The sequence below is a fragment of the Columba livia genome, chromosome 4 (genome assembly GCF_036013475.1).
Source record: "Columba livia isolate bColLiv1 breed racing homer chromosome 4, bColLiv1.pat.W.v2, whole genome shotgun sequence".
Lineage (NCBI taxonomy): Eukaryota > Metazoa > Chordata > Aves > Columbiformes > Columbidae > Columba > Columba livia.
In genome coordinates, this window is record NC_088605.1 from 7,443,953 (window position 1) to 7,459,272 (window position 15,320).

The 15,320-nt window shown below is 38.7% G+C and overlaps 1 protein-coding gene across 34 annotated transcripts in view; it reads right to left on the bottom strand.

The window, feature by feature from the left end:
• Positions 1-15,320, bottom strand: part of CTBP1 (C-terminal binding protein 1) — a 257,486-nt gene that overhangs the window by 11,434 nt on the left and 230,732 nt on the right. For all 34 annotated transcript variants that reach the window (XM_065060297.1, XM_065060301.1, XM_065060311.1 and 31 more), the window contains 3 exons: positions 14,144-14,288; positions 10,208-10,414; positions 3,847-4,061 (listed from right to left, as the gene is read on the bottom strand). In XM_065060297.1, coding sequence (XP_064916369.1) covers positions 3,847-4,061; positions 10,208-10,414; positions 14,144-14,288 — 567 coding nt within the window. The remainder of the gene's footprint in view (positions 1-3,846; positions 4,062-10,207; positions 10,415-14,143; positions 14,289-15,320) is intronic.

The window sequence follows — 15,320 nt, forward strand, 5'->3', positions numbered from 1 at the left end:
TAAATGAAAGAAAATAGTTGTGGCATTATTTTTTACTCAAAAGAAGCATCCATTACAACAAAGGCTATTCAGCTGGTTTAACCTGTAACAGTTTGTCTTCCCTTTCCATTAGAAAGTACCACAAAACGTGATGCTTCTAACGTAAAATGCTATTTCACAGCACTCAATAACCTTTTGTTTCTTGTAAGTAGTGTCTTTTAACAGAAGCGTTAGTTTCAGATATTGTGCAGTAACATGATCAAAAGACACAACTGTGCATATGAAAGTGACAGATCATTTTATGCCTTTTTGTTTCACTGTGAAATTGCATGAGATAGAAACTACAACACATTCTTAAACAAATTCATATTTTGTGATTTTCAACTTTCACACAAGTAAAAGCCTACGTGATTTTTTTCAGAAAAACCAATGCTTTTGGATTTTCAAACACTTTTCCCTTCAGTTGCCAAACACAGTACATCTATGTTTTATTCATTTTTGTTTCTTCAGCTTCCTCCTCCCTGTGAGACTTTTCAAATAAAGGTCTAAAGAATTCTTATATTATTCAATTAGAAGGCATGAAAATGAATTTGGTTGAGAACGCTGTGTGCCCAGGAGAGAAGCTGTGCTGTGCTTTGTACACATTAACATTGTAGATGACACTGTGTGGGGAGAACTATAAGAATCTACACCATAATATATCCACAACATGAAAACAAAGTGGTGGTTTAAATAAGAGAGATGGTACGGAAAAAAAAGATAAATTACTACATCCTGCTTCCAGCCACCCTAATACTTCATCTTTTACCAGATGTCTCAAACAGCTTCTGGTCTCAGGAGCATTTCTGTGTGGGAAGGTGAGCATAGGAAGAGCAGGAACCATGGCCAAGATGAATGATAGAAATCTCATTTCGTACTGACTCCATCTCTCACCGTAAGAACAAGAAAACCCCAACATTTTGACGCCAAGTCAACTACTTGAAACCTACACATCAAACTCAAGCTTATGTAGATGGATCCTTACTCTGAAATGCCAAATTCATGCACAACAAGGAGGTTTGGATTAAAGTCTGCTACGAGATTTTTTTACATGAGATCACAGGGAATATTAAACAATTAACATGTTTATGCTTGCAGTAAGGTTGTAAGAAAAAACACCACCATATTTTGGTGGCCACTTCACTAGGTTTAGCGTGGCTCTGCCTCTCTCCATTTGCGGATTCCTGAGCTTGCAAGAGAACCATCTACTGGTCTCTACAGCAAAACCAAAGTCCTCCTCCAGGAGCAGAATAAGGGACACTTCTTTTAGTTTTCTGTAATTAACTTGGCAATTAGAGCAGTGAGGAAACAGTGGCCTGATCTTAAAGCATGGTCTTGTAGTTGCTACTACAAGACATTCCTGATGGGAGCTACAATTGCATCTCCACTGCTTAAGTCAGCTGAGAACTAGATCAAAACTAGCGGAGGAGGGCTCGCCCAACTGACAATCACCATAGAGGCTTGGGGGAGTTTATACACCCTTCCTATTTCTGTGCTCTTCAAATAGATAATTTGAGTTTTAAGTATAGCCTAGTGTATTTATATGCCCTTTGAAGGACTTGAAAACTTTAATCAAAGTGAACCTTGCTAAAATCGTCTGTCCAACCTTAATAACCTCGCTTGAGTTTTCATTTTAAGACTATTTACAAAACTCTGAAGCTAGTACTAAGGCAAGTCCAAATCAAACAGAACATGGCTGCATAAGCACACTCTAATGGAAATGAATTACGTGACTCATGACAAAACTACAAGGGTGGACAGATGCAGCTGGAGATGACCCTTAATGGGTGGAAACTTGAAAGAGCTTCACAGCTAGAACTGCTGAGATCTGGTAAATTCACCTACACGAAACCTGCACAGCTGCTGTAAAAATGTAAAGCGTTTAAACTGCAGCGTCTTTTTCTCATATTTGCAAAACTAAAGATGACCTCAGCTTCTCTTAAGAGCACTCGACTGCCCTGGGTTCAATAAACACAAGCTCGAAACACTTCTCTGAGCTATGCTGAGAGTACAAGGTCAAGCACGATGGTTGGGCACAATGCTCCCTAATTAAAGGGAAAAGCTACTCAAAGAGAAGACTGACACCAAATTTTCAAAGACATTTTAAGGTTACATACTTTCAGATTCCAGACAAAATTCAGGGTGATACTTCAGTGAAATGAGATGAGCCACACTTCTCTGTTTAAAAACTGGTTATTACATGAGCATGCAATATTGGACAACAGTGGCATGCAATGCTCTCTGAAAATTTTAGGCCAACTCTAACATCTGTCAGCCTAAAAAAAAGCTTTTCGGCTCTTTGACACATACTCAGAAGATGTGTTCTACAAAAATAAGCAGTCAGAGGTGTCACAACTTTATGGCTTTCACATCAGCTGTTACATTACAGACTGCTCCATCCAAACTTTATCCAAAGCAAGAACTATCTTCTACCATTTTAATCCTTGCTTTACTCATGAAGGATAACGAATAGAGAGATAAACGCTTACGATATCCTTTCCAGTACAGACTTTATCATAGGCATTTCATGCCATCACTCAGTTTTAACCTCTTTTAGTTGGTTTATTTCTCTGATTAATGCACTAAGCCCTCTCCAAAGCTCATCACGTTTATCCACCTCCACTGAAACACCTCCTGAGACACCGGCCCAAGTTTCACAGTACATGAAGTGACCGCTGCTACGCCTCCAGATGGTCCCAGAATTCAGCATGATTCTGTTTGGGTCTAGATGTTTGTTTGCAAAGGCATCTAGCCATGTAATAACCATTAAACGTACCTGAGCACACAACAAAAGAGAATGTTCAGGGCAGGGTGACAGACCTGTGTCCTCTTAGAGATTTGCATTTTCAACTACTTAGCTTTTTTTGGAGTTTAAATCCCAAACCCTGATTTTATGTTGAGATGGATCTGCAAAATCCCCAAACTGTCGAATCAATAAGTGTGTTACCTGGGCACTGTTCTGCTGTGATCCCATGACTGTGGAGCACATTTGGTAACTACTTCAGTTCTCCTAAAATTCAAGAGTAGTAGGTACAAACTACTTCTCAGAAGTCAAGCAATGATTTTACTGCAAGAGTGCTGCTGTCATTGTTACCAACACATACAGACACTGCATGTGTAAAGAACAGCAAAATCAACTTTTCTGCACAATACCTACATTCTTACATCTCAACATTATATTTCTTGCTGTTACCTACACTGAATTTGGAGTCAGAATCTAGACATTTAATGAAAATGCTTACTATCAAATTAGTCAATAATGCACTAGTTCCTACATCTAGATTTTGAAATTATTTTAATATTACTTAAAACTTTAGAGAGAGGTTAGTATTAATTCCAAGAAACATTATTTTTCCAAATAATGGAATGCTGTGAATGTGATCCATTCATGAAGCGCTCTGCAAGCATCAGGACTGAGCACAGGGGGGAGCCATTTAGTCATAATCCTTAAAATGCATCTGAAGAACTGAAACTGAGGAACAAGAGTGAGAGGGAGAACTGCTACCTGCAAGTACACAGGTCAAGGAAGTAGCTACTAGAAGACATAGGAAAAGTGCTTTTACATAAATGCAACTTTATTAAATCTGAGCAAAATTAAGAAGAGCAAATTATTTTCCACAAGTGCAATGGTACTGAGTAAAAAAAAGACAACAAAAGCGATAATAATAAGCCACCACCTATTTCTTAATCACTTATACACCTGCTTGATCTCAAAGCAGCAAAAGAGAAATTCCTTTCAAATAAGAATCTGCCTGTTTACACAGACAAACGCTACGCAGTGTCAGCAACCAGCACCAGTGTGTGGAGGGCGTCCGCAGAGATTATTACCTGCTTTATGGTGAAGTCGTTAATAAGATGATGATTGTGTTCGTTCAAGTTGCAGTGCAGGGTAACACAGTCACTGTGGAACAGCAGGTCCTGCAAAGTGCTCACCCGCTGCAGCCCCAGCGCGCGTTCCATGCCGTCCGACAGGTACGGGTCATAGAAAATCACGCTGAAGCCAAAGGCTTTGGCACGTAGCGCTACTGCTTGTCCAACACGCCCTAGAACAAGATAAATACGCCATGAGAACAGATGCGAAACAGCTGGTGTAAGGTAGCCTCCTCCTGTCTATTTGAAACGCTTGTACCAAACCGTGATGTTTGGTACAGCAACGGGAAGAAGATAAAAATGAAGAAGCGGTTTCCATCTCACTTGAAATCATCGTTATGATCAGGAATGTTACATCTAGGCTGTTCCATGCCACCTTTGTTTGAAATAAAGCGGCAGGTTTGCACTCTTTGCAACCAGAGATCTGAAAGGCCAGAAGATGTCACGTAATCTGCAATAATCAGTGTAATGCAAGGGTTCGTCTGCTGGGCCTGTTTATGGCAAAACGCGACTGCTTGTGAATACATCCTGCCAAGGACTTATTCTTACCCATGACGGACCAGCTGGCTTTAATAAAAAGCTATAAAATTAATCCTCAAAAATGGATGCAATAAAAGATAATTTGTTTAATCTGAAGCTCAACCACTCTCAATGCACAGAATCTCCTTTCTGAACTGGTATTTTCTTTCATTTCGAAGAGCATCCTCTTGGCATTAAAACGCCTAAAAGAATCCTGGCATCTAAGGCCTTTAAGAAATTTTGCAACCGTCTACCTAAATGATGAATAAATACAGTCCGTCATATGGCACCTAGTTCAGAAGAGTGTGGTACCATTTGCTATTCACACGGACCTTCATTTCTCTCTGTTCCGCTTTCCTGACTGTCATTTTTCACGGTTGTGCCTGAAATTGCCTTTGGGCATCACATGTATCAGGAGGTACGTATTTCTATCAGGAGGTACGTATTTCTATCAGGAGGTACGTATTTCTATCAGGAGGTACGTATTTCTATCAGGAGGTACGTATTTCCTTTTGACACACTACCAGTAAAACACTGAGAAAAAACAGTGAATACATCTCATGACTAAGGATACTTGGAAGAACAAGAAATGACACACTTTTCAGGTTACAAGACTACACACGAGACACGTTACTTTATTACGAAGGTCAGAAAAAGGCATTTCAAAAGCATCACTAGACACGCCATAATCATAATGTATCCTTTAAAAAAAAAAGTCAACAAGTTTTCTTTGGTAACATCTGAGTTTGTTCAAAAAAGCATCAAATTAACATAGGGAAATCCCGTCTCTTTCCAATTGCCTTGAAGGGATTTCCCTCTGCTTTTCAGTTTCTCTTTGAATAAACTTAAGAAGCCACAGGAAGAAAGGTTTTTTTGTTGATCATTTAACCTGAACGCAGCAGTTCTGCAGTGCTTAGTGAGAGATGTGCTTGGAATATTAAACAGCGTGTCAATCTGATGGGGGCTGTCTGCTTTTCTTTGGGGACACCAAGTTAAAATATTCTTCTAAATCCATTATTTCAATACTTGTGTACAGGTTATTTGTTTGCTTTCTAAGCTGTTTTTTTAATAAACTTGAATTAGACAATTTTCAGCACAAACACTGAATTATTTTCAAATTTTGGCATGTTCACAGCTCAAGGAATTGGTCACACAATTGTAAACAATTTATTTCTTTTTTTTAAAGGAAACGTATGGCTTCTACTCCAGCTCCATTCATTTTCACATGCAACATTCTGTCATCTGTTCCTTTTTACACTCTTTACAACACTAATACCTGAGGGGATTCCTGACAGTGAAATCTCTTACAACAGACTCTCCAGTTAAAGCTACACTTTCCATTCATTGCAACCAGGCTAATAACCCACAGCCTTTCCCATTGTGTGCGAAGTTTCCTTCTGAAACACTTGGGAATCACACGCGTGTATTTCCAACCAGAATTGTCTTTTTACAATTATTTTGTCGGATAAAACTCTTCTGCAACTGACAATTCATAATTAGTCTCAGTCGGTAGACAAATATACAGGTGGACACACATAATTTGCCAATTCCTTTTTAAACTACAGTCTGACAATACAGTACAAACACAAACCTATGACTTATTATATAAGAGTTTTTCAGGAAATAAAAAGACTCTCCTGGATATGAGGGTGGCTCAAAACCTACCACAGCAGATCAAGAACAACAGAACAGCACACAAAGCATCCCATCTTTGGGACAACTCTATCTCAAAAGCACATATGATTGCTATGAATATTCATGGCTGTTTCCAGGGAAGGCAAATTTCAAAGTTCAAAATATTAAATGAACTTCTTGGTCTGTAGTATGGAAGAATGCAGAAAATGGATGTTGCATACAATTACCAAAAAAAAGCAGAAAGTAGGAAAAGCCTATTTTAAAATTTGGAGATTTATTCAAAGCTCTGACAAAGCCTGTGCATCATTTCGGTGACACCAGAAGTGTTAGGAGAGACTCATCAAAAACAACCAGGTCTCCTGCTACAGTCTGACCCATCGACTCCCTCAAAGTCTCCCGAGTCCCCCAGTTCACAGGTGTCTCTGACCTTGACCTTGCTGATTTGAGCGTGACAGCAGAGTAGCTGCAGTTGCCAATGACCCACCCAGCCCCTGGGCAAAGAACGCGCATGCTACGCTGATATTACCAAGTTGATACAGTGGAAATGCTGACTACCCACCCGCCCGCAGACTTCCATGTAAAGAAAAAGCACTTTCACTTATAGCAGCTCCTTCCTGTCTATGTAACACTAATGGAGAATCTGGGTAATGTTTACTTCCTCCTGGAAAACTCTGGAATGCAGAGAGTGCCGCTTTATTCTATTTGCTGCTGAGCACATGAAGAGAGTGAGTGAGACCGCTAAGGGTACATCATTTATTGCATGGTAATACCACCCAACTCTTAAGCCTCAATATTGTCTGACAATGCAGATCAGTACTCTTGGCAACATCTAGTCAGGACCGTGGGACTGTTGAGAGAATACAGCAGGTGAGGAAAGACAAAATGAGTGATGACATTCATTACGATACAGAGACAAATGTATTTGGCGGAATTTCACCTCTCTCGAGTGAGGAAATGCATTAGCTATTAGTCATCAGCATTTGTAGCTGGGAAGGAAGGGGAAGGGAGTGTAACTTCACTGCCTTCGCTGCTGTAAAATCATCATTACGGCAGAAGCAGGTTCAGCTATCTATTCATCCAAGTACTTGCTGCTGTTCATAAATATTCTCCTTTAAAAAAAAACCCTAAATGTGTAGATATAAGGTGAAAAGGTAGCAGGGCTTACTATCCAAGCTTGTGATGCATCACTTGAAATACAGGACACTGGATAGTAATAAAGATTAAAAGTGACAAAGACAGATGTTTAATGATGTGATATTATTATTTATGTAAGGCTCAAAGAATCACGCACTTCTTAAACACAGCAAGAATCACAGGCTCTGCCCTAAGGAGCTCAGAGGCAAACCAAACAACACAACAATGACGGATGGTACCAACGAGCACATGAAGGAGGCATCATGCTGTTGAGTCTCTGCTTATCTGCCAGCTCGGTACAAGCAGCAGATGAGAGAGGGGGTTAACTTTAAAGGAGAAGCACGGAGTAAGAAGATTAAGTAGGCTAGACCAAGGGTCAAAGCAGGAATATGCGTGAGACGAGGCAAAGGAAAGAGAGTTGGGGATGGAAAGAAAAAGGCAAACTAGTCATGAAACTTGGCCAGACCAGTGGATAAGGAAGGGAGTAGAGAAGCTTTGGAGGGAATGACACAGAGACAGGCAAGAGCTGGGGTGTTTCTCTTTGGCAAACCAAGAGAAAAGCCCAGAACGGACGTGAGGAAGGTCTGGAGTTAGCTCAGCAGCAAAGTGATACATTTAAGCAACTCACTGCTGAAGAGACAGCAAGTTTAAGAGAATAACAGAGAAATACAGCTATGGTTCAGATATGATGCGATCTCGGAAGCAAATTAATGAGAAAAGACAGAAACAACGATACTACACAGAACTAAATGAGGACTTAGTTCCAGATGATGAAAGTTAGAATCACACAATCATTCAGGTTGGAAAAGTCCTTTAAGAAATTAAAACAAACAAACAAAAAGTTTATTTTGTGTACAATACATTCACTTCATAGCCTCCCAGTGGTTCATCACTTCTGATGTTGACGTGTCTACATAATAAAATAATAAACTGAGGTAAAACTACAGATGTGGGAAGAAGCCACTATTAAAGAAACATAACCTAAGGGCAACAGTCTTTTGAAGGTGGTTGCAAATACACATTTTAGTTTTAAACTAGAGACAGGTGGCCTCTTGCAATGATCTGTAATAGGAAAACGAGTATATCACAGCCTGAGTGCCTGGATTGCTCAAATGCCAAGTCCAGTACAGCCCTATTTCCATATCTTCTAAGACAACATTTTTATTCTTCATTAAAACATACCCTGTTTCCCCAAAAATAAGCCCTACCCCAAAAATAAGCCCTAGCATGATTTTTCAGGATGCTCGAAATATAAGCCCTATTCCAAAAATAAGCCCTAGTTAAAGTTCATTTTAAAAAAACAAAAAAGTCAATTTAAATAGTGTCCAGGCAGCTATACATTTAAGAAAGTAGTAAGTTTTGGAGCAAAAATTAATATAAGACCCTGTCTTATTTTCAGGGAAACAAGGTAGTTACATAGGAGTTTGCTAGAACAGGTCAAAATCAAAATGTTACGCCTATTCACACACCCGCACAAAAAGAAACAGTGGAAGTGTTCAAAACTGAGTTTGAACTTAATTTTCCTTGATGTTCTGAATACTCTCTTGTATGAAAAGAAATAGGAACAATAAAAGGCTGAAGAAGATGGCTAGTTAAGAACTGTAACAGATGTGCACCTTTAAAATCAGATTTTACTAGCATTTTAGTGTATCAAGCACATAAAAAAACCTTGCTTTTTAAAACTAAAACCTAGAATTTATGTAGCTTTATACACATATTGGCAACCTGACTATCCATTTGTTTCTGGATACTTTTCTGTTATTCACAACAAAAACAACACACAAAAAAATTCACTTCTAATCTCAGTCTGGAATTTGTGCATTAAAAAAAATGCACTGTCAACAGGACAGATATCTCCAACAAATATGCATATAGCACGTGAGCCAAGGATGAAATTCCAAAAAGCAGGTAAGCGTTTCCATTTTTAAAGACGCTGCAGGTGACTGTCTATTATTTATGTACAGTTGCTGCAACTGTAGGTGCAATAATCATGAGGTGCACGATTACATGGGTATAGATTTGAAAAAGCAACTTCATTACTGTCTTCTTGAAAGTCATATTTTAAAGGCAGTTCTTTGACTGCGAAGAGATGTTTTTGGTGTGCTGCATACTCATTTAAATGAGTACCATGTAACACTAAGCTATTTTCAGCTTCCAAAACTAAGAGTTCGTGACTTGAGTTATTTGACAGCAATGTGTAATAGGAACAGTCATTTAAGTATGATGCCTTGTTGTCAAAATCGTATTATTAATTCCTGTGGATGAATACCACAGCAATTATATCCACAATCTATCAGATCTTTGATAAGACAAGCACATGACTGAATAATTTTCATATAGAATCTGACTTGCCTGTTTTTCTTCTCTACTTGTGTAACAGACAGTAATTAATTCATCTCAAGCAAGCCCGTCCATCTGTTAGATGCTGAAACACATTCAGGGCCATTCAGAGAGGTAAGTAGGTGATTTTATTAGGTCTGGAAACATTTCAAACTTTCTTGCCTGTATTTTTCCTCTCATTTGAGCTGGAGTACAATTGAAGCTGCAGCTCAACCAAATGCACAGAATAACTGCTCTGCAGGCTGTTACTGCAGCAAAGACTCCTCAGATATGTTAAAAACAGTAGAGGGAAAAAAGCGCACTCAGAACCAGATGTGACAACAGACAAGAAATACAACATATCCATGTGACACTGGGCTGAAGAAGCAAGATCCTTGTCATGGAAAAGAGAAGCGATGGTGTCTCCTCTTACAACCCGCGTTCCTGACAGCAGACAATACAGCAACAGAAAGATGTACAGGAATTCAAAGAACTGAGAGGGTATCAGCAAAAGAAAGAGTTTTCTGAGGGAAATAGTGTTGTCTAAGGGGGAAACATTTGAGACAAATCATATAAACACCAGGAATGAGGTGCTATTATCCAGAGGAGCGAACTAGGCGTTCCACTTCTACAGCTCAAATCTTCGTAATTTTTTTAAAGCAATGGACGGCGAGGAGGATTAAACCATAAACCACCTCTCAAGCCAACGTACCTAATCCAATAATGCCCAAGGTCTCCCCTCTGATCCTGGCAGCTCCAGAAGCCACTTCCCGGATCTGTTCGACGCTCTGTACTCTCGTCCCTTCTCGCAGAGCCTGGTGCAGCCAGGTGGTTCGCCTGTACAGGTTCAGAATGTGGCACATGGTAGAATCTGCTGTTTCTTCCACTGAGGCAGCTGGCACGTTACATACTGCGATCCCTGCAAAGAACCGGGGGGAAAGGACACCAGTTGCCAAATGTTTCTTACTTCTTCCCATTTAACAGCAACTGAGGAGTATGATGTTTAAATTTACAGGTATTTCAACACTTGTTTTGCACAAATACTAAGTTTCTGACTGTGATGGCTGAGAGAATACTTGACATTAGTTGATAAATATGTACAAACTTTTTTTTCTGGTATTTTATTACAATGTATGGTATTTGCAAACTAAGGCAAACAATAAATCGATCACTGAAACCACAAAAGGAAAGCACTGAAGATGACAGATATTAAAGAAGTCCTGGTAAGTGTTTCACAGGCACACTGAGCTTGATGTTTTGAATAACAAAGAGAAATCCTCCTGGCTCTCAACAGTGCCCTTAATGACCATTGTTTAGATATAATTGCAAGAGTTAGCCTTCCACCACTGAGCAGATACCCTCCCCAAAGCCATCTATACAAGCTATAAAAGAGATAAAATAATTTATAATAACAGAAACTCTTCCAAGCCCTCACAGGATGACTATTAGTATTTCCAATTCATGTATGGGTAATCACGACAATTTGTTTCATGCTGCACATGGGTTTGTAGAATAATAACACAACGAATCCAAGTCGTTTCCTGGCCCTTCAAATTAACGAGATAACCTATTTCATTGTCAACAGGGAAATATAAAATCTGCTTCTTCATGGCATGTAAAGATAATGTAAAATTAAGGCTGTGTTCCTAACAGCTGAAAAGTTCCTAGTTGAAAAGGGCTTAACACCAAGCAGCTAAAAGACTGTTACAGATTTCCACACTGGATTGATTCAAGACTCACAATATTACTTCAAAAAAGGAACAAGTGATTATAATTGCATGCAAGTTATCCCATTCTGCTCTTTACCTTCTGCTACTCAATATATAGCAGTTAAGCAAAATGTTTCCTTGAAACTGTTTATGTCCTTTTTGACTTGTTTCTCTTCCTTCTTTCTGTTTACTTCATGTTCTTGCTCTAATCATCAGCTCCCACCAATGTCTGTGTCTCAGTTTTGCTGATCGAGATCACAATCAGTATACAGTATAATTTCACGGTGGAGAAAAAAAAGTGTTCTGTAGACTAGAAAACACCCTACTACTGTTTTCGCTGTCTAGTTGTTTGGGTTTTTACGTAAATAAATATTCAATGACACCAGTATATCTTGCGAAGCAAGGAAGAAAAAAATTATCTTAAATAATAGTAATAACAATAATCTGACAAATAATAAGCTTATACCATATTTATCTATGTTTTACATTCAAATGCCTTTATTCTGCTGCCCAGCACTCTTTTACAGCTTTCTTCAGTAAACAACAACATTAGGAACCTGCAGAACTATTTGTCTTTGCTTTTGAGATACAGTGTCTGCTGAGTCACTGCTCTTAGACTGACAAAGATGAAACAGCATAATTGGCTGGGATATTAATCTTGGCATCCTGTTAACATCAATGCTACTATGAAACTCACCTTTTTATAAAAATGGGAAAAAAGCATGAGTGGGGGTAAATGTACAAGACTGAAAAATAACATCCCTTTAAGTGCATCATTTAAGAGCCGCATTTACTTATACAAGTCTTTAATGGAGCAGAAATGCAGGTTTTAGATGGCAAAACAAATTTAACAAGCGTATCTTCTGATAGCTGGCATCAACAAAATAATGCTTAAATATAATGCTTTAAACATAATGCTTATGTTTAAAGGGAGCTTAAAGACTTATATAATGTATTTGGGAAGAGAAATAAGGAATTGAACTCACCTTATAACTTCCTCCCTAATAGGTTTCCTTAGGAAAATTGGAGAAGAGTTAGATAAATTTCTCCCCTAAACTGTAGGAATTTCCTTTTCCCTGTTTTCCCTCAACTTTACAACCAGCTAATTTCTGAAAGGCAGACACATGGTGAAGCACAAAAGGCAGCAAGAGGCAACGATACGAAGAAGAGACATTTCACATAGGCAAAGATGGCACATTATCATATCCATTGCTTCTAGCCCGCCTTTCCTCTCCCGTTTTCCCAGTGCTCTCTGTGATCTCGTGTGAAGCTCAGTGCTGGAAAATGCAGGAGCCGACGGGCATCACCCTGACTCCCACTTCACCTGCATCCAGCTACACCCACAGCTTGTACAGATTTTCTAGTCAACAGTTAATAAACTGGAGAAAAAGTAGACCAGATCTTAAAGATTTTATCCAAGCAATGTACGTTTTCATGCATTTTAAGAAAAGTGTGAGTTTGAAGATAATGGGAAAAGCTGGTAAAAAGCCCATGGGACAGCTCCTTGAAAAATAACTCAAAAGTTACTACCAAGTTCAGGAATATGTCGGACTTCACGGTCTAACTCTATAATTCAAGAGTGAATCGAAGCTTTTTACAAAGAGCAATTAACTCTCATATTACCTCCTTGAGATGTACATTATTTGTACTAGTTCAGAAAATACAAGGTGATTTGTCCCAGTAGTGGTGAGTTGGTATTTAATTCCAACCACTTCACCCTATTAAAATCAGAAGTTTTTCACAGTAAACCTTCCAGCATTTATTGGCTGTTAAAAGAGTGGACAATTTTATTTCGTAAGTACTGGAATGCACAAACAGGATGGATCCTAACTGTGCAATTCAGTCTAATCACAAAATAGGAAATTAATGATTAGGAATGTGGCCATTTAGCATTTCATACAAATGACAATTTCCCAAATCTGCTGTACTCTGCCTTGAAGCATTAACGTGGATGTATTTAAATTATAAACTTGGATTATAATCCAGCACGAAGACTTGCAGAAACAGCCAATAAACCTGCCAAGATCTTCCTGTTACCAGGGATTCCCCGCACAAACCAGACTTCTGACTGCTTGGGGCCTTAGAGCTGGAACTAGGTTTTGGTTTTTGATCCAGATTTTACCCCAGGCCAATCTCTACATATATAGAGAGGTTTTCTGGGGTTCAGGACACACGTGCTGAATGGTAGCACTAGTTACAATATGTAGGAATGCAGCACTGTCACATTAAAATAAATGTTTCCAAGATCTTCGCAGAGCATAATGAGAAACATACTTGGTGACCTCAATCTTAGAAATGAAGAATACGCAGACATTTATTCCGAGTGGTAGTTTGACCTGTAGATTATAGGTAAGAGATGGTTTACCTTTAAGTAAGAGAAGTACAAACCAGATTGTTGCTTTTTTACAGTGAAACACTAAGCACCATCTCTGCATAGTTCCAGTATCTGAATTTATTCTGAAGCAGCTACAACTAAATCTCCTATAAAATCCATATTTCTGTTTTATGGAGTGGTTTAGTACTAAATCTCATGCATCATAAATAAGTCTCAGACAGTTGATAATGATCTCATTTTTTATTCAAACAGAAGGAGTATGCTATAGTGATGGAATTATATTTTGTGATTGGATTACAGCAGCAGTAGTTAAAATATACAACTGGGGTAAAAAAAGAAAGAGATGAAAAAATTATGGCCCTACTCCATGGATTAATATTGAACAGGCGGATTGTCATCCTGTCACAGAGCTGTTAATATTATCACTTAATTAACTAATGACAGTATCTCCATAACAACTTTTAAACACTTTGATGAGAAAATTATACAGCTTACATACTATGTTAGTATAAATTCCACACACAACATTAATGCAAAGACTTGGATGCTATCAGGTTTCTGAAGGCAAGTAAAAGATGTAAAATAATGTCTTTGATAGTCATACCTAAATCTCCAGCAGATTTGATGTCAATATTATCAAAACCACTGCCAATTCGGACGATTATTCGAAGTGCTTTAAATTTCTCCAGGTCTTCTCGTGTTAAAGTGATAGTGTGATACATCAGTGCACCCACTGCTTCATTTAGTACCTATAAAATGGAAAAAAATCATTTATTTTTTTAATAGGACCTCAGGTTAATCACTTCTACATATTTTCAGGTATAAAAAGACTGTATAAGCATTAAATCCAGGTCTTTTGTTTTAAAGGTTATTTCTTCAAATATCTTCCAGGCTCTTGTTAGTCTTTTTCGTCTGATGTAACCATTCCAGCGTGATGACATTAGCTTTAAAAGAACTAAGTGACCTATATTTGTGTTCTTATTAAGAGGGAAAACTCTTCTCATTTCACAGGAGATGCTCTGCAATATTTCACCCTAAATACAAGCATCGCCAGACTGCACCTGCAGATGAAACACAACATGGGAGCGAGCATTCCCTTCACACAGGCAATATTTTTATGCTCCGGCAGCTGACATTCCGGTTTGAATGGAGACACAGAGCAACATCTCTTCACCCCACACGCAGTGGTACGAGCGCTCACTGCGCTGTTGAACCACTCGGTACCTGAATAGAAAACATTCAGTGATCATTACAAAACCCTCAGACAACAGCGACTGAAATCTGAGCATTCATATAAAAAGACAAAGTGTTTGTCCCTCAGTTTATTGGTACTGCAACTGTCTAGGCTCGCACTGATGGAAAACTGGATGTTGTATGAATTGGTTTAACTGAGATGCTCAACTAGGCATCATCCAGAAAAAAGAGCATCTCTAAGAAATAACAAGTTGTACCAAAGCAACACTGTTACAAAAGGAAAAACAACAAAACAAACCCTTGTGAGAGAGAAAGAGCCAAAATAGCAAAAATAAACTGACAGGATCTGAAAGCTCTAAATATCTTTCAAATTATGTCAGAGTCCACCCAGCCTACCCAAGAGAGGTTAAGAGGACGGGGTGTGGAGAGAACCCAGCAGATTTGAATTCTGCTGCCAAACAAGCCATGATGCTGCGCCCCACACAGTTGAGCCGAGTTTATTGTTCAGAAAGCAGAAAATATTTTCCTCTATATGCAAACTGTATGATTTCACTTCTTCAAAACTCTGTGTTTCCACCTTCAAGGCA